This window comes from Rhinopithecus bieti, unplaced genomic scaffold (assembly GCF_001698545.2).
Source record: "Rhinopithecus bieti isolate Rb0 unplaced genomic scaffold, ASM169854v2 scaffold_28055, whole genome shotgun sequence".
Lineage (NCBI taxonomy): Eukaryota > Metazoa > Chordata > Mammalia > Primates > Cercopithecidae > Rhinopithecus > Rhinopithecus bieti.
In genome coordinates this window covers 1,410,773-1,428,315 of record NW_016812914.1, presented here as the reverse complement: position 1 = coordinate 1,428,315, position 17,543 = coordinate 1,410,773, and the positions used below count along the sequence as shown (strand labels likewise).

The window sequence follows — 17,543 nt, the reverse complement described above, 5'->3', positions numbered from 1 at the left end:
TGGCCAGGCTGGTCTCGAGCACCTGACCTCAGGTGATCTGCCTGCCGCAGTCTCCCAAAGTGCTGGGATTACAGGCGTGAGCCTCTGCGCCTGGCCAAGGCAACCATTTCTGAACCTCTTGACATGGTTTGGTCACTGCCCTAGGTGTTCCACCTCCCACTTCCATGCTTTCCTGGTCATAGGCCTCTGAGGTCAAAACAGCCATCCCCATTGCCCAGATGTGGTCCCTGAGGCACAGAGAGGTTGAAGTCACTTGCCCCAGGTTTAACCCTGAAGCCCATGGCCCAACCCCAGTGCCCACCATACACGAATCCACTTCACTCTCCTGCCTTCGTTCTCCGGCCCTTCTGGGCCTCAGTTTCCCCATTTGTAAAGCCAGAAGACAACACCCCTGACATTCAGGATCCCGCGTGTGGTTGCCATCCTCTGGGTCACAGTCTCAGTGGGGAAATCCGCCCGAGACGGGTGGTGACGCGCAGTCTCTGCCCCGACTCCCACAGCCGGTGAGCTCTTCCGACAGCGAGGCCCCCGAGGCCAACCCCGCTGGCGGCAGTGAGGCTGACGAGGACGACGAGGACCGGGGAGTCATGGCCGTCACCGCGGTGACTGCCACAGCTGCCAGCGACAGGATGGAGAGTGACTCGGACTCAGACAAGAGTAGCGACAACAGTGGCCTGAAGAGGAAGACGCCTGCGCTAAAGGTAGGAGAGGACCAAGGCGGGCTGGCTCTTCATCCCCTCGCCCTGATGTCTCTCCTGGCAGCTTGCTGTCCCTCCCCTGCCTTTTTTTTTTTTTTTTTTTTGAGACAAGGTCTTACTCTGTCGCCCAGGCTGGAGTGCAGTGGCGTGATGTCGGCTCACTGCAACCTCCGCCTCCCAGGTTCAAGCAATTCTTCTGCTTCAGCCTCCCTAATGTAAGCTGGGATTACAGGCACCGCCACTCCGCGCCGGGCTAAGTCTCTCTGGTATTTTTTTTTTCTTTTTTGAGACGGATCTCGCTCTGTCCGCCCAGGCTGGAGTGCAGTGGCGGATTTCAGCCTCACTGCAGCTCCTGCCCTCCTGGGTTTACGCACCATTCCTCCCCCTCGCCTCAGCGTCCCGAGTAGACTTGGGACTACAGGCGCCGCCACCATCTCGCCCGCGCCGCTAGTCTTTTTTGCATTTTTCTAGTAGAGAGCGCCGGGTTTCACCCGTGATTAGCCAGGGATGGTCTCGATCTCTGACCACTCCCCGAGCTCACGCCCAGCCGTCTCGGCCTCCCAAAGTGCTGGGATTACAGGCTTGAGCCACCGCGGCCGGCCAGTTTTGTATTTTTAGTAGAGCTGGGGTTTCACCGGGTTGCCCAAGTTGGTCTTGAACTCCTGACCTCAGGTGATCTGCCCACCTCATTCTCTCAAAGTGCTGGGATTACAGTCTTGAGCCGCTGCACTTGGCCACCTTTCTTTTTTTTTTTTTTTTTTTTTTTTTTGAGACACAGTTGCCTCTGTCACCCAGGTGGGATTGCGGTGGCGCACAATCTTGGCTCACGGCAACCTCCGCCACCTGGGTTCCAGCAATTATCCTGCGTGAGCCTCCCCAGTAGCTGGGAATATGGGCACCCGCCACCATACCACACCCGGCTAATGTTTTTTTTTTTTTTGAGACAGAGTCTCGTTCTCTCCCCAGGCTGGAGTGTAGTGGCGTGATCTCAGCTCACTACAACCTCCACCTCTTGGGTTCAAGAGATTCCCCTGCCTCAGCCTCCCAAGTAGCTGAGATTACAGGCGTCCACCAGCACGCCTGGCTAATTTTTGTATTTTAATAGAGACAGGGTTTCACCATGTTGGCCAGGCTGGTCTTGATCTCCTGACCTCATGATCCACCTGCTTCGGCCTTCCAAAGTGCTGGGATTACAGGCGTGAGCCATGGTGCCTGGCCTGGCCCCTTTCTTTAATATAACTGTTTTTCAGTATGCATTAAACAAAAATTGAGTTATAGTCCATACACCGTGAGATTCATCCTTCCTGAGTATATACCTCAGTGGTTTTTAGTGTGTTCACGGAATTGTGCAACCATTACTATTATTCCAGGAGATTTCCATCACCCCAGAAAGAAAACTGGTCCCCATTAGCTGTCACTCCGCAGCCCCTCCTCTGGCCCCTGGCACCCATGCATCCCCTTCCTGCCTCTGTGGAGGGGCCTGTCCTGGACATTTCATAGAAATGGGATGACACCCTGCGTGGCCTTTGTGTCTGCCTTCCTTCGCCACGTGTGATGTCCTCAGGGTGCATCCATGCTGTGGCCTGGGTCAGCTCCATTCATTTTATTTATTTATATATTTTGAGACGGAGTCTAGTTCTGTCGCCCAGGCTGGAGTGCAGTGGCACGATCTCTGCTCACTGCATCCTCCACCTCCCGGGTTCAAGCAGTTCTTTTGCCTCAGCCTCCCGAGTAGCTGGGATTACAGGGGCCGCTACCACGCCCGGCTAATTTTGTATTTTTAGTAGAGATGGGGTTTCTCCATGTTGGCCAGGTTGGTCTCAAACTCCTGACCTCCTGATCAGCCCACCTTGGCCTCCCAGAGTACTGGGGTTATAGGCGTGAACCACCGCGCCTGGCCGCCTCCCTTCCTTTTCCTGGCCGGGTCAGATTCCAGTGTGTGGAGGGAACACGGTGTGTTGATCCACTTGTCACTGGCCATTTGGGTGGTTTCCACTTTTGGGCCGTTCCAGATCAGGCTGCCGTGAACATTTCTTGACAGGGTTTTGTGCAGATGTGTGTTTTCCATTCTCCTGGGTACAGTCTCTGTCCTGCCTTTTGGCCACTTCTTATTTGGGTGTAGAGACAAAGAACCAGATTCTAGCAGCCAATTCTTTTGATAGAGTGACGAGTACTTTGTGTTTTTTTATTCTCAAGTGATAAAGCCGTATTTATAGTAGATAACTTGGAAAATGCAAAAAACATAGAGAAGCTTGAAAAAATACCTGAAGTGTGTGAGGGTTTCTGAGCCAAGCAAGGATTCTTTCCTTTCTTCTTTCTTTTTTGCTGGGGGGTGGGGGCGGGGATGGAATTTCACTCTTGTTGCCCAGGCTGGAGTGCAAGGGTGAGATCTCGGCTCACCGCAACCTCCACCTCCCAGGTTCGAGCAATTCTCCTGCCTCAGCCTCCTGAGTAGCTGGGATTACAGGCGTGCGCCACCACGCCTGGCTCATTTTGTATTTTCTTTCTTTCTTTTTTTTTTTTTTTGAGACAGAGTCTCGCTCTGTCGCCCAGGCTGGAGTGCAGTGGCGAAATCCCAGCTCACTGTAAGCTCCGCCTCCCGGGTTCCCACCATTCTCCTGCCTCAGCCTCCCCAGTAGCTGGGACTACAGGCGCCCACCACCATGCCCGGCTAATTTTTTGTATTTTTAGCAGAGACGGGGTTTCACTCTGTGAGCCGGGATGGTCTCCATCTCCTGACCTCGTGATCTGCCCGCCTCGGCCTCCCAAAGTGCTGGGATTACAGACATGAGGCACCGCGCCCAGCCAAAATTAGCCATTTTTAAGTGCACCGTTCGGCAGTATTAAGCACATTCACCTGGTTGTGCAACCATCACCACCATCATCTCCAGAACTTTCTCGTCTTCCCAAGCTGAAATGCTGTCCCATGAAACACTCACTCCCACCCCCCTCCACAGCCCTGGTGCCTCCCACCCTACTTTGCCTCTGTGAGTCTGATGGCCCCAGGAACTCCTATAAGAGTTTGTCTTTCTGTGACTGGCTCCTTTCACCAGGCATAATGTCCTTGAGGTTCAAGATCCCTGGCTTTGATAGTTTCTCACAGGGTTGCTGGCCCTCCATAGAGATTCCAGAGCTAAGCTCTCGTGGGCGGTGGGCAGTCAGCTGGAGGCTTCCTGCCAGGAGCCCGGCCTTCCCCTTGCTGAGCATTCAGGCGGTTCCCTTTCCAGATGTCGGTCTCGAAACGAGCCCGAAAGGCCTCCAGCGACCTGGATCAGGCCAGCCTGTCCCCATCCGAAGAGGAGAACTCAGAAAGCTCATCTGAGTCGGAGAAGACCAGCGACCAGGTGGGCTGGTGCCTCCTTGGGAGGGCAGGGAAGCGCGGTGGCTGCCAGTGGGCCCCAGTTCAGCTCACTTCTGTCCCCCAGGACTTCACACCTGAGAAGAAAGCAGTGGTCCGGGCGCCGCGGAGGGGCCCCCTGGGGGGACGGAAAAAAAAGGTAGCATGCATTTGACTTTGTTTCCCATGCCCACTCCTGGGGCACCTCTGCGGTCTCTGGCGCTGTCCCCAGGGCAGGGGCGGGCCATTTCTGGAGGGGGTGAGACCCAGGCCGCAGGGGACCCCAGGGGACCGCATCTGCCCTGGCACCTCGCTATGGCCGTGCTGCCTCCAGGAGCCCACTGTCCGGTTTGGAAAGGGGCATTCTGGGATGTTGGCATCAGAAGGGAGGGAAGCAGTCGTGAGGCGCCTGTGTGAGAGTGAGACAGCGAGAGAACGAGAGAGGGAGAGAGAAGAGAGGAGACAGCGAGAGGGAGAGAGGAAAGAGAGGTGTGTGCCGCTGCATGTGTGAACGTATTGTGTGTGTGTTGTCTCTGTGCACGCGTGTCCACGTGCATGTGTGTGTGTACTTGTGTGCAGGCATGTTTGTGACCATGTACATGTGTGTGCAGTGTGTGTGGAGATTGTGCATGTGTGATGTGTGTGTTGTGTGTGCACCTGTCGTGCCTTTTCTGGTGCCTGTGTCCCTGTGCCTGTGTGTGTGTGTGCTGTGCCTCTCCTCTGTGTGTCTGTGTGTTGTGCCTATGTTCCCATGTGAGTATATATGATGCCTGTGTGTGCGTGTGTGTCCATGTGCATAGTGTGTTCATGTGTCTGTATGTGTCCATGTGTATGTCCTTGTGTGTGTCTGTGTTGCATTATGTTTTGCTGTATGTGTATGGTGTGTGTTTGTATCTGTGTGTGGTGTCTGTGTGTTGCGTGCCGTGTGTCCATGTGTGTGGTGTGTGTGGTACGTGTGTTGTCTGTGTGTTACCTGTATGTTTTTTGTGTGTGTGTGTTGTCTGTGTGGTGTATCTGGTGTGTATGTGTTGTGTGTGTATGGTGTGGTGTGTTGTCTGGTGTGTGTGGTGTGTTTGTGTGTTGTCAGGTGTGTGTGTGTCTGTGGTGTGTATGCTGTGTGTGTTGTCTGTGTGGTTTGTGTCTGGTGTGTTATGTGTGTTATCTGTGTGGTGTGTGTGTGGTATGTGTGTCTTTGCGTGTGGTGTGTGTGATGTGTGTGTGCTGTTATCCGTGTGTGTGGTGTGTGGTATGTGTTGTCTGTGTTATATGTGTATGGTGTGTGTGTGCTGTGTGTGTGGTGTGTGTATAGTATGTGTGTTTATGTGGTCTGTGGTGTGTGTGGTGTCTGTGGTGTGTGTGTTTGGTGTGTGTATGGTATGTGTGTTATCTGTGTGTGGCGTATGTGCCTGTGTGGTGTATGTTGTGTGTTTTCTCTGTGTGGTGTGTATGTTGTCTGTGTGTTGTGTGTCTGGTGTGCGTGGTGTGTGTGGTGTGTGTTGTCTGTGTGGTGTGTGGTGTGTATCTGTGTGGTGTGTGTGTTATCTGTGCTGTGTGTATCTGTGTGGTGTGTGTGGTGTGTGTGTTATCTGTGTGGCGTGTGTGGTGTCTGTGTGGTGTGGTGTCTCTGTGGTTGTGTGGTGTCTGTGTGTGGTGTCTGTGTGGTGTGTGTATCTGTGTGGTGTGTGGTGTCTGTGTGTGGTGTGTTATCTGTGTGGTGTGTGTGGTGTCTGGTGTTGTGGTGTCTGTGTGGTGTCTGTGTGGTGTGTGTGCTATCTGTGTGGTGTGTGGTGTCTGTGTGTGGTGTGTTATCTGTGTGGTGTGTGTGGTGTCTGTGTGGTGTGGTGTCTGTGTGGTGTCTGTGGTGTCTGTGTGGTTGTGTGGTGTCTGTGTGTGGTGTCTGTGTGGTGTGTGTGTTATCTGTGTGGTGTGTATGGTGTCTGTGTGTGTGTGGTGTGTGTTGTGTGGTGTCTGTGTGTGTGGTGTCTGTGTGTGTGGTGTCTGTGTGGTGTGTGTGTTATCTGTGTGGTGTGTGTGTTATCTGTGTGGTGTATGTGTTATCTGTGTGGTGTGTATGGTGTCTGTGGTGTGTGTGTGGTGTGTGTGTGTTATCTGTGTGGTGTGTGTGGTGTGTGGTGTCTGTGTGGTGTGTGTGTTATCTGTGTGGTGTGTGTGGTGTCTGTGTGGTGTTGTGTCTGTGTGGTTGTGTGGTGTCTGTGTGGTGTCTGTGTGGTGTGTGTGTTATCTGTGTGGTATATGTGTTATCTGTGGTGTGTGTGTTATCTGTGTGGTGTGTGTGTTATCTGTGGTGTGTGTGTGGTGTGTGTGTGTTATCTGTGTGGTGTGTGGTGTCTGTGTGTGGTGTGTGTGTTATCTGTGTGGTGTGTGTGTTATCTGTGTGGTGTGTGTGGTGTCTGTGTGGTGTTGTGTCTGTGTGGTTGTGTGGTGTCTGTGTGGTGTCTGTGTGGTGTGTGTGTTATCTGTGTGGTATATGTGTTATCTGTGGTGTGTGTGTTATCTGTGTGGTGTGTGTGTTATCTGTGGTGTGTGTGTGGTGTGTGTGTGTTATCTGTGTGGTGTGTGGTGTCTGTGTGTGGTGTGTGTGTTATCTGTGTGGTGTATGTGTTATCTGTGGTGTGTGTGTTATCTGTGTGGTGTGTGTGGTGTCTGTGTGGTGGTGTGGTGTCTGTGTGGCATGCGTGTTTGGCAGGGTACTCAGGGGCGGAGGCGGTAGAGCAGAGCAGCTTGTGTGGCGTGGCCTCCACGCAGGATTTTGCACAGAGAAGTTCCCACTGGGAACCCGGGGTTCTGATCTACCCCGGTTCACTGAGGAAGATGAGGTGAAAGGCCAGCAGCTGCCCAGCGTGCCCAGGGCCGCCTGGGATCCCGGTTTCCACTTGGGGCGCTGGTGGGTTTTGTGGGTCGGAGGGGTTCGGAGCCGGGGCCTGCAGAGCCTGGCGGCTGCGGGGGTGCAGGAGCCTCCTCTGGCCCGGGGCGCCCCGCTTTTCACGGTGGGACTCCTGATGCTCACGCCTGTCCCTGCTTCTCCCCAGAAGGCGCCGTCAGCCTCCGACTCCGACTCCAAGGCAGATTCGGACGGGGCCAAGCCTGAGCCGGTGGCCGTGGCGCGGTCGGCGACCTCCTCCTCCTCTTCCTCCTCCTCCTCCGACTCCGATGTGTCTGTGAAGAAGCCTCCGAGGGGCCGGAAGCCAGGTAGGGTCCTGGTGCTCGCAGTCTCTTGGCTGGCCCGTGCCGGGGCGCTCCCGGGCAGTCCCCTGGTCACCTTGGAGCCCTGGAAGGGAAGGTCACCGCCTCCTCCTCTTCCTGTAGCCGAGAAGCCTCCCCCGAAGCCGCGAGGGCGGAAACCGAAGCCTGAACGGCCTCCGTCCAGCTCCAGCAGTGACAGGTGGGTGCTGGGGCTGGGGTCCCCCTGGCGGCCCTCCATCGGCCGGGGGGCCGGGCGGACTCCCGAGGGAGGAACGGAGGTCCCCAACCGCCCCCTCCGCCTCCAGTGACAGCGACGAGGTGGACCGCATCAGTGAGTGGAAGCGGCGGGACGAGGCGCGGAGGCGCGAGCTGGAGGCCCGGCGGCGGCGCGAGCAGGAGGAGGAGCTGCGGCGCCTGCGGGAGCAGGAGAAGGAGGAGAAGGAGCGGAGGCGCGAGCGGGCCGACCGCGGGGAGGCTGAGCGGGGCAGCGGCGGCAGCAGCGGGGACGAGCTCAGGGAGGACGATGAGCCCGTCAAGAAGCGAGGACGGAAGGGCCGAGGCCGGGGTCCTCCGTCCTCCTCTGACTCTGAGCCCGAGGCCGAGCTGGAGAGAGAGGTGAGCCGAGAGGGCGCCGGGAGTCCCTGCCTTCCCTCCACACTTTATGGAGCATCTACTAGGTACGAGGCAGCGTCCCCGGTTCCGGGACACAGTAGGAAAGCAGTGCGTGGGCCCAGAAACCCCTGCCTTGGGGGGTTCACGGGAGTGAGGGGGCTGGGCATGGTGGTTCAGGCCTGTTATCTCAGCACTTTGGGCAGCTGAGGTGGGACGATTACTTGAGCCCAGTTCAAAACCAGCCTGGGCAAGACTAACGAGACCCCGTCTATATAAAATCCTTTAAAAATTAGCTGGGCCGGGTGCGATGGCTCAAGCCTGTAATCCCAGCACTTTGGGAGGCCGAGACGGGTGGATCACGAGGTCAGGAGATCGAGACCATCCTGGCTAACACAGTGGAACCTCGCCTCTACTAAAAAATACAAAAAATTAGCCGGGTGTGGTGGCGGGCGCCTGTAGTCCCAGCTACTCGGGAGGCTGAGGCGGGAGAATGGTGGGAACCCGGGAGAAGGAGCTTGCAGTGAGCTGAGATCCGGCCACTGCACTCCAGCCTGGGTGACAGAGCCAGACTCCGTCTCACAAAAAAAAAAAAAAAAAAAAAAAAATAACTGGGCATGGTGGTGTGCGCCTGTAGTCCCAGCTGCTCAGGAGGCTGAGGAGGGAGGATTGCTTGAGCCCAGGAGTTGGAGGCTACAGTGAGCTGTCGTCAATCCACTGTACTCCAGCCTGGGCAACAGAGCAAGACCCTGTCTCAAAACAAGGGAGGAGCTGTACAGATGACAATATCAGGGTAGTGCATGCTGTCCAGAGTATTTGCTGCTAAGGAGAAGGGTAAAGTGTGGTAGGGGGTTTCTCTTTTAAATAGGGTGAAGGTGTGAGTAGACTCCAAAGGCTTGCGTTTGAGTTTAAGGCTCCGAATGGGCCAGGCACGATGGCTCACGCCTGTAATCCTAGCACTTTGGGAGGCCGAGGCGGGCAGATCACGAGGTCAGGAGATCAACCAGCCTGGCTAACATGGTGAAACCCCATCTCTACTGAAAATACAAAAAAATTAGCCAGGCGTGGTGGCGGGCGCCTGTAGTCCCAGCTACTTGAGAGGCTAAGGCAGGAGAATGGCATGAACCCGGGAGGCGGAGGTTGCAGTGAGTCAAGATTATGCCACTGCACTCCAGCCTGGGTGACAGAGCGAGACTCCGTCTCAAAAAAAAGACAAAAAAAAAAAGACTCCGAATGAAGGGAGGAGATCTATGAAGACTCCTGGGAGGGGACACATTCTAGGCAGGAGAAGCAGCTCACACAGAAGCCCAGAGGACTGCTCCTGGTGTGCTGGAGGAACAGCGAGGTGGCCTCTGCGGCTGGAGCAGAGGGAGGAGGGGAGAGAGGGAAAAGGGGAGGGCGGGGAGGGGACAGGGCAGGCCGGACAGGGCCACGTGGGCTGCAGGGAGGATTTGGGCTTTAACCCTGAGGGAGGTGGGAGCCACGGAGGGCACTGGACCGGGGAGGGACAGGCCCTCACTCGGGTGCTCTCTGGTGCCCTCTGGCTGCCGCTGGGTGCAGCTTGCAGGTGAGCGTGGGAGCAGGTAGGAGGCCTCCTAGAGTGGTGACTGTTGGGCCTCTCCTGTATCACGTGTGGGGCTGCGGGCCCTATCATGCCCTCTCCCCTCGTGGAGATTCAGGCAGTGTGGCCTGAATCCAGAGAGTCTGACCTAGACTGAGCCCTGGACCCCACGTGCTGGTGTCCCTCGGACAGGCCTGCCTTCTTTGGGGAAAGCAGGAACAACGCCGTGTTCTCTGTCTCTCCCTTCGTCACAGAAAGGGCACCGAACTCCTGGTGCAGGAGGCGCTGCAGTCACAGCCCAGGACTGCTGGGCAGGAAGAGTGCAGGGGGCTGCTCCTCTGCTGGGTGGGGCCTGGGCTCCAAGAACTCCACGATCCACTCAGGACCGGACACTGGGTCCTGCCTCCCCTCCCATCCTGCCCCAGCACCTTCAAACAGTGTGGAGGGCAGCAGAAAGGGTCCAGCTGCGTCCCCTAGTAGTGGGATGGGCTAGGGGTCTGGGTAATCCCCTTTCCACTGCTCCAACACGCCCTTTCCGACTGCTGTAGGCCAAGAAGTCAGCGAAGAAGCTGCAGTCCCCAAGCACGGAGCCCACCAGGAAACCTGGCCAGAAGGAGAAGAGAGCGCGGCCCGAGGAGAAGCCACAAGCCAAGTGAGCCCTGCTCCACCCCCTCCACACCCCGGGGGCCCTGCACGCTGCATCACCCCGCAACCCTCACCCCTTACAGGGGCAGTCCCACCTCTGAGCTCAGCCTTGGAGCCAGACCCAGTAAAAGTTCCTGGTCCTTGGGTTGTATGGGCTGCGTAGGAATCGCTGCTGCGGGAGCGGAATCTTTTCCCAGCCCAGGGGTCTCCCCCGAGGTGATCCTGCCTCCAGAGACACTGGGCCAGTCCAGGGACCTCTGTGGTTGTCATGACTGGGGGGTGCTTCGAGAATGGAGCAGGTGGAGGCCGGGGACACTGCTGAGCGCCCTGTAGGGCCCAGAACGACCCATCCCAGAGAACAGTCCATCGCCAGTGTCTGCAGAGCAGAGGAGGAGGGAGAAACCGCGCCCCGGCCTAGAGGCTTGCATCTTGGTTCCCCTGTGGTGGGGAGACAGCCCATCTCCCAGCTCACTTTCTTTTTTCTGTTTTTTGAGACGGAGTCTCGCTCTTTCTCACAGGCTAGAGTGCAGTGGCGTGACCTCGGCTCACTGCAACCTCTTGCCTCCCGGGTTCAAGCGATTCTCCCGCCTCAGCCTCCTGAGTAACTGGGATTACAGGCACCTGCCACCACTCCCAGCTAATTTTTGTATTTTTAGTAGACACAAGGTTTTACCATGTTGGCCAGGCTGGTCTCAACTTCTCAACCACGTGATCCGCCCTTCTCGGCCTTCCAAAGCACTGGGATTGCAAGCGTGAATCACCGCACCCAGCCCACTTTCTTTTTTTTTTTTTGGTCTTTGAGATGGAGTCTCGCTCTGCCAGACTGGAGTGCAGTGGTGCGATCTCAGCTCACTGCAACCTCCGCCTCCCGGGTTCAAGCGATTCTCCTGCCTCAGCCCCCCTAGTAGCTGGGACTACAGGCGTGTGCCACCATGCGCAGTTAATTTTTTGTATTTGTGGTTGAGACGGGGTTTCACCGTGTTAGCCAGGATGGTCTCCAGATCCTGACCTCGTGATCCACCTGCCTCGGCCTCCCAAAGTGCTGGGATTCCAGGCATGAGCCACTGCGCCCGGTTCCCCAGCCCACTTTCTAAATGGCATCTGACCTTGGGTGGGCAAACCTGTCCGTGAGGACTTGGCATGAGGGTATGGCAGTGACGGGGTGCAGAGCAGCACGCAGCACCGAGCCTCAGCAATGGGCCTCCCCTCCTGCATGCGTGTCACCCTTGAGGGCCTTTTCCTAGCTCACTGACTCTGGTAGAAAAAGCCAGCCCTTGGCTATGTGAACGAGAAAGAGAATCCTGGGATTTCTTAAGAACCCAGGGAAAGGCTCGTATCTTTGGTCAGCTCGAGCCTGTGGCTGCCCTGGTCTGCCCTAGGCCTAGGCCATGGCAGGGCCTCCCCGTCTCCCATTTCCTGGCTTAGTTCCCAGGGCCTCCCAAAGGTTTCCTTTGCATCGGATTTGGGTCCACCCCGTCGGGCGCTAGCCCCTCAGTGGCAGAGCGCTGGTGGCGGGGCCTGACTAAGGGGAGCACTTCTCCACAGGCCCGTGAAGGTGGAGCGGACCCGGAAGCGGTCCGAGGGCTTCTCGATGGACAGGAAGGTAGAGAAGAAGAAAGGTGAGGCCTGGCTGCCCAGCACTGCCCACACTGAGTTCGCTGAGGGGAACGGGGACAGCCATGGCGTGGCCGGCCTGTCTTGCCTATCCCTAGAGAGCGTGCTCAGCACATCAGGGGTGCCTGCATGGTTGGGGGCTGAGCCTGCAGACCTGGGGCCCCCATTTCAACTCCTCCAGAGACTCTCAGTCTCCTGCCCCAAGCAGCTGGCCCCTGTGGCCCTGCCTGGGCCCACACGGTGCTCTCTCCGGCCCAGAGCCCTCCGTGGAGGAGAAGCTGCAGAAGCTGCACAGTGAGATCAAGTTTGCCCTAAAGGTCGACAGCCCGGTAAGACCCTCGAGGCCCCTAAGCCAAGCAGTTCCCACTGCCACCTCCCCGCGGGGCTCCCTTAGAAGTCTGGGGAAACTGAGACAAAGCCCAGGTCCTGCGGGTGGGTGGGCCGGGAGTCTGTTCCAGTTGGTAGTGAGCATATGGGGTCTCCTGGCCAAGGGCCCTGGGGGAGCCAGTCCTGACATGCAGCACCCAGCTTTCCCGGCAGGTGGTGCGTGGAGGCCCCCAGGACCAATCCCCACGCACCTGGGACCCCCAGTACCTGCCTGTCCCTGGAGTTCCGCGTCAGCCGGACGGGCTTGGGGTGGAGCTGTTCTTCAGATTCTGATCCCGTCAGGGAGAGCCCAGGATGTCTTCCTCCGCCCGTTGGGGCCCTGGGACCCCTGGGGACCCCTCGGCCAGGCCGTCCCCCTCACTCCCACCCCACCCTGCAGGACGTGAAGAGGTGCCTGAATGCTCTAGAAGAGCTGGGCACCCTGCAGGTGACCTCTCAGATCCTCCAGAAGAACACGGACGTGGTGGCCACCTTGAAGAAGGTGCGGCGGGAACCAGAGGCGCAGGGTGCGGGCGGGGGAGCGGGGAGCAGGTGTCTGCCCAGGAGCCCAGGCCCCCAGCAGGTTCCTGTCGGGGCAACCCTGGGTCAGTGAGGAGGACATGGGCTGCCGGGTAGAAATGCCCGTTGCTGGGCGGGCATGGTGGCTCACACCTGTAATCCCAGCTATTCAGGAGGCTGAGGCAGGAGAATCACTTGAAGCTGGGAGGCGGAGGTCACAGTGAGCCGAGATCGTGCCACTGCACTCCAGTCTGGGTGACAGAGCGAGACTGTCTCAAAAAATAAAAAAAAAAGAAATGCCCGGCACACAGAGCTGTGCTCCCGGGAGGCGCTGTGGGAGGAGTGCATTGCCGGGGCAGGGGGCCCAGGGCCCGGGCTAGGGCCGTTGCACTTGGGTGAGCCAGGCCTCTTCTCTTGGTGGCCAGATTCGCCGTTACAAAGCGAACAAGGACGTGATGGAGAAGGCGGCAGAAGTCTACACCCGGCTGAAGTCACGGGTCCTTGGCCCAAAGATTGAGGCGGTGCAGAAAGCGAACAAGGCTGGGACGGAGAAGGAGAAGGCCGAGGAGAAGCTGGCCGGGGAGGAGCTGGCTGGGGAGGAGGTCCCCCAGGAGAAGGCGGAAGACAAGCCCAGCACCGGTGAGGGGCAGGTGGGGTGGGCCCTGAACCTCTGTCTCCTCAGCTGAAGAAACAGATGCTTTGCAGAACATTCCAGAAGGGGCGCACAGCTGTGCTCTCTGCCCCAAACCCGCCAGAGTGTTGTGTCCTTTTGGGGTCTACGTGCAAACCCGGCTTTCATCCCCGGGGCAGCCAGTGAGAGGCATTCAGTCCCACCATGTGCCAGGCAGCCAGGGTGCAGGCAACCTGGGGCTCACGCCAGAGGGGTGACGGGAACAGTGCATGACACCACACACCTCCACCGCCTCCAACCCTGGGACACCCAGAGACGGGGTGGCTCTGTGCAGCGGGGGCAAAGAGTGGGGCATGGTTCAGAGATGCAGTCGGTGGAGGTTTGGGGGCAAAGGCCTCAGGTGCCTTTGCTTGCCTGGTGGGCCAACAGGAGACGGGGGTGTGACCCTCAGGGCTGCTGGGCTGACATGGCCCCATCACCGGTGTGCAGGGCAGCCCTTTGGAGATGGGATGGGCGAGTTTGGGACGGGGCTCTGCGGCCCAGGGGGCAGCCGGAGGGTGGTGTCTTTTTTTCTTTTTTTTTTCTGAGATGGGGTCTCGCTCTGTCCCCCAGGCTGGAGTGCAGTGGTACAATCACAGCTCACTGCAACCTTGACCTGGGGGCAAGCCATCCTCCCACCTCAGCCTCCAGAGGAGCTGGGATTATAGGCCTACACCACTACACCCTGCTAATTTTTTTTTTTTTTTTTTGAAACAGAGTCTCGCTCTGTCCCCCAGGCTGGAGTGCAGTGGTACAATCACAGCTCACTGCAACCTTGACCTGGGGGCAAGCCATCCTCCCACCTCAGCCTCCAGAGGAGCTGGGATTATAGGCCTACACCACTACACCCTGCTAATTTTTTTTTTTTTTTTTTGAAACAGAGTCTCGCTCTGTCCCCCAGGCTGGAGTGCGGTGGCGAGATCTCAGCTCATTGCAAGCTCCACCTCCCGGGTTCATGCCATTCTCCTGCCTCAGCCTCCCAAGTAGCTGGGAGTACAGGCGCCGCCACCACACCCGGCTAAATTTTTGTGGTTTTTAGTAGAGACGGGGTTTCACTGTGTTGGCCAGGATGGTCTCAATCTCCTGACCTCATGACCCGCACGCCTTGGCCTCCCAAAGTGCTGGGATGACAGGCGTGAGCCACTGTGCCGGGCCAGGCCCCGCTAATTTTTGTATTTTTTGTAGAGACAGGGTTGCTGGCATGTTGCTCAGGCTGGTCTTGAACTCCTGGGCTCAAGTGAGCCTCACATCTCGGCCCCCGTGTGCTGGGATCGTGCGCCCCCGTGCCTGACCTCGTCTTCCTTTGTCTTTCCCAGGCTGCTGTGGGCTTTGCTCAGGGCTGCCGACATTCCCTTATTTCCTGGGCCCCCAGTTCTCCAGGCCAGTGTGGCTGGGGCTGGGGCCGGCTGCAGGATGGGACCATGCAGAGCCTGGCCTCCGTGTCGGGAGCTTGCAGACCAGGCGGCAGGTGCCGGGGTCCAGGTGGATGGGCATGCATCACCCACGGTGCTCAGCTTGGCCCCTGGTCCAGTCCTCAAGGGGTAAGGGTTCTGGGGTTCCCAGCTGGAGCCCAGCAGTGACCTGTGACCCCTCTGTCCCACTCAGATCTCTCAGCCCCGGTGAATGGCGAGGCCACGTCGCAGAAGGGGGAGAGTGCGGAGGACAAGGAGCACGAGGAGGGTCGGGACTCGGAGGAGGGGCTGAGGTGTGGTTCCTCTGAAGACCTGCACGAGTGAGTGTCCCGGGCCGTGGGGTGTGCCTCCTGAGCAGCAGCGGCATGATGCACACTGTGTGTCTGAGCCGCTCCTCCTGTGCCAGTCCCTCTGGGAAGGGTCCCAGGGATGTCGCCCCCCACTCAGGGGCCTCCCATCCTCACAGCTGACCCCAGGGCCCCACTGGCTGGCACTTCCTTCCAGTGGCCCCCACTGAGGCAGCTCCAGGGCTTTGAGCTGCCTGCCCCTGGCCTCCTGGGAAGGTAGCTTCTTGCTGAGCCTCCAGGGTGGCCTAGGCAGGTCCTGAGCACAGGCACCCGGCTATCTGACGGTGCCAGCGCCCATCACCGTGGGCTGCTGTCTGGTACAAGGCTCAGTGGAGTCACTCGCTTACACCGCAGCTGCCTTGTGCTAGGCCTGGCTGGTGCCAGCGTGGGGACCCTGGAGATGTTTGTGGTCTCTAGTGGCAGAAGACTGGCAGGAGGGTGACACTCCAGCCTCAGGTGCCACAAATGGGCGCACACTCCTCAGTGCCCGTCCCATCTGACTGCCCCACAGGCAGGGCAGGGGCGGGAGGGCATCCTCACACTGCCTTTGCTGTTCCTACCAGCAGCCTACGGGAGGGCCCCGACCTGGACAGGCCTGGGAGTGACCGGCAGGAGCGCGAGAGGGCACGGGGGGACTCGGAGGCCCTGGACGAGGAGAGCTGAGCCGTGGGCAGCCAGGCCCAGCCCCCGCCCGAGCTCAGGCTGCCCCTCCTTCCCCGGCTCACTGGAGAGCAGAGTGGAGAACTGTGGGGAACGCCGCGCTGTTTCTATTTGTTCCCTTGGGTTTTTTTTTTCTGCCTAATTTCTGTGATTTCCAACCACCATGAAATGACTATAAAGGGTTTTTTAATGAAAAAAGAAATCACATTTATTGGCTTGGTTTTCTAGCATTGCTGGTGCGGTGGGGGCCTGAGCTGGGGAGCAGTTGGCAGCGTCACTGGGCCTGTTTGGGACTGGGTTGAGCCATCGAGCCACCGTGAGAAGCAACTAAAGGCGCTCTGGGCCCAGCCCAACCCTGAAAGGCTGGTGGCGGGAAAGCTGGGCGGGAGCAAGCCTTTCCCAGGAGACAAGAGGGAGAAACCGGGGCCGCTAAGCTTTGAGGCCTGCTCCCCGCCCCACACCCGGGAGGCTGGGGTCTGATGCTTCCTGTGTCTGGCAGCCCAGCATCCAGGCAGGTGAGCAGGTCAGATGTGGGGAGGGCGAGGGTCCCTGAGGCTGGGCTGGGAGGGTGGAGACCCGGCCTTCCCTGAGGACCACTGCTAGCTGACAGTGGTCTCCAGTGTTCAAGGGGCGTGGGCCTCAGGGCCCAGCCTCGACTCACCCGCACCCTGTGTGACTTTGGGCAAGTTGCCCTCCCACTCTGGGCTTCTCTTTCCTTCTCTGCATAAGGGACTGTCACGTGGGGACGGCCCCTAGCAAGTCACACCGTGCACCGAAGTTGCTTATTCCACAGTGGCGTCTCGGGTTTGTCCGCCTGCCCAGCGTGGCCGAGTTGCCTCCGTCCCAGTAAGAATTAGGCTCTGGTATGGCGGGAAGGGACTTCCTGAGCCCCGGCTCCATGCTTGGTTGGCTGGACGTAAGCTGCAGTCACTGTGCCTGGATTTCTGCAAATGGCTGTGTCTGGCGTCCTAGCCTCCGATGGCCATGGGTGTCAGGCTGAGGAGAAGGCTCGGGAAGGCTCCTGGCCCGTTCCCTCTCACGGCCTGTCACCTGAGGCTGCCCCTGCTCTGCTGGCTTCCCCAGTTTGGAGCTGAGCTGAATGCCCTGGCCCCTCACGGTCCCTGGTGCACACCGTGACCCCTGGGGGCCAGCAGTCCCTCCACCCTTCCTCCCCCCGGGTCTGGGGTTCCTGGGCTTGTGTCCTAAGAGAGCGTGGGAAGGGGGACAGAAAGGTTCTCTTACCGGGTGAGTGGGGATATGGCTTCTTGGGGAGGCCGGGCTGAACGGCTCTTCCCCGTGGACTGAGCACAGCCGCAGCGCACCTCTCACACCTGACCTGAGCCTGCCAGCCTCCACGGCCTGGGCCAGTCTGAGAGCACCGGGTCAGGCGACCTTGCCAGGTGGGTGGGTCCGCTGCCGCCAGTGTCTCGATGCCCACAGCCTCCCCAGCCCCGCTTCCTCTGCAGCCCAGCGCTTGGGTGGGTGGTCCTGAGGACCCAGGGGAGTGTGCGGGGGAGAAGGGGCTGTGTCACAGGCACGCAGCCTCTGTGGCTGTTCCCAGCCCTGTCCGATCCCTCCATGAAGCACAGTTCCCTGTGAGGAAGCCGTTCGTCTGTTCTCCAGGGACAGCCGCTGGGCCCAGCCTCCCCCGGGGCCTCAGAGCCCCAGGTGCACGGCCAGGCCTCTGGTGGGCAGCTGGAAGCAGAAGCCTGTTTGCTTGTTTTTGCACCCCCCCACCCCCTGCAAATCGCGCAGTCTCAAGCCAGGCTGGTGCAAAGCCCCAGCTGTGGCTGCCGTGGCTCCGGGCAGCTTTGTCCCCACTGTGAGGCCACCCCAGGGGTCAGCAAAGGCAGTAGCAGCCTGCCTTGGGATGATGGCAGTTTGACATTTTGTTTTTTTTT

General features: G+C 58.6%; 1 protein-coding gene across 1 annotated transcript; it reads left to right on the top strand.

Annotated features, from left to right (window-relative positions):
- Positions 1–395: 395 nt before the first annotated feature.
- HDGFL2 (HDGF like 2) lies at positions 396–15,844 on the top strand (the record flags this gene model as incomplete). Its single annotated transcript, XM_017847147.1, has 13 exons — positions 396–701; positions 3,926–4,042; positions 4,124–4,195; positions 7,086–7,245; positions 7,363–7,438; positions 7,545–7,854; positions 9,958–10,061; positions 11,600–11,673; positions 11,927–11,997; positions 12,435–12,536; positions 12,979–13,192; positions 14,829–14,955; positions 15,546–15,844. Coding segments are annotated over 13 exons (1,833 nt in total), but the record flags the coding sequence as incomplete, so codon positions are not given.
- Positions 15,845–17,543: the final 1,699 nt, after the last annotated feature.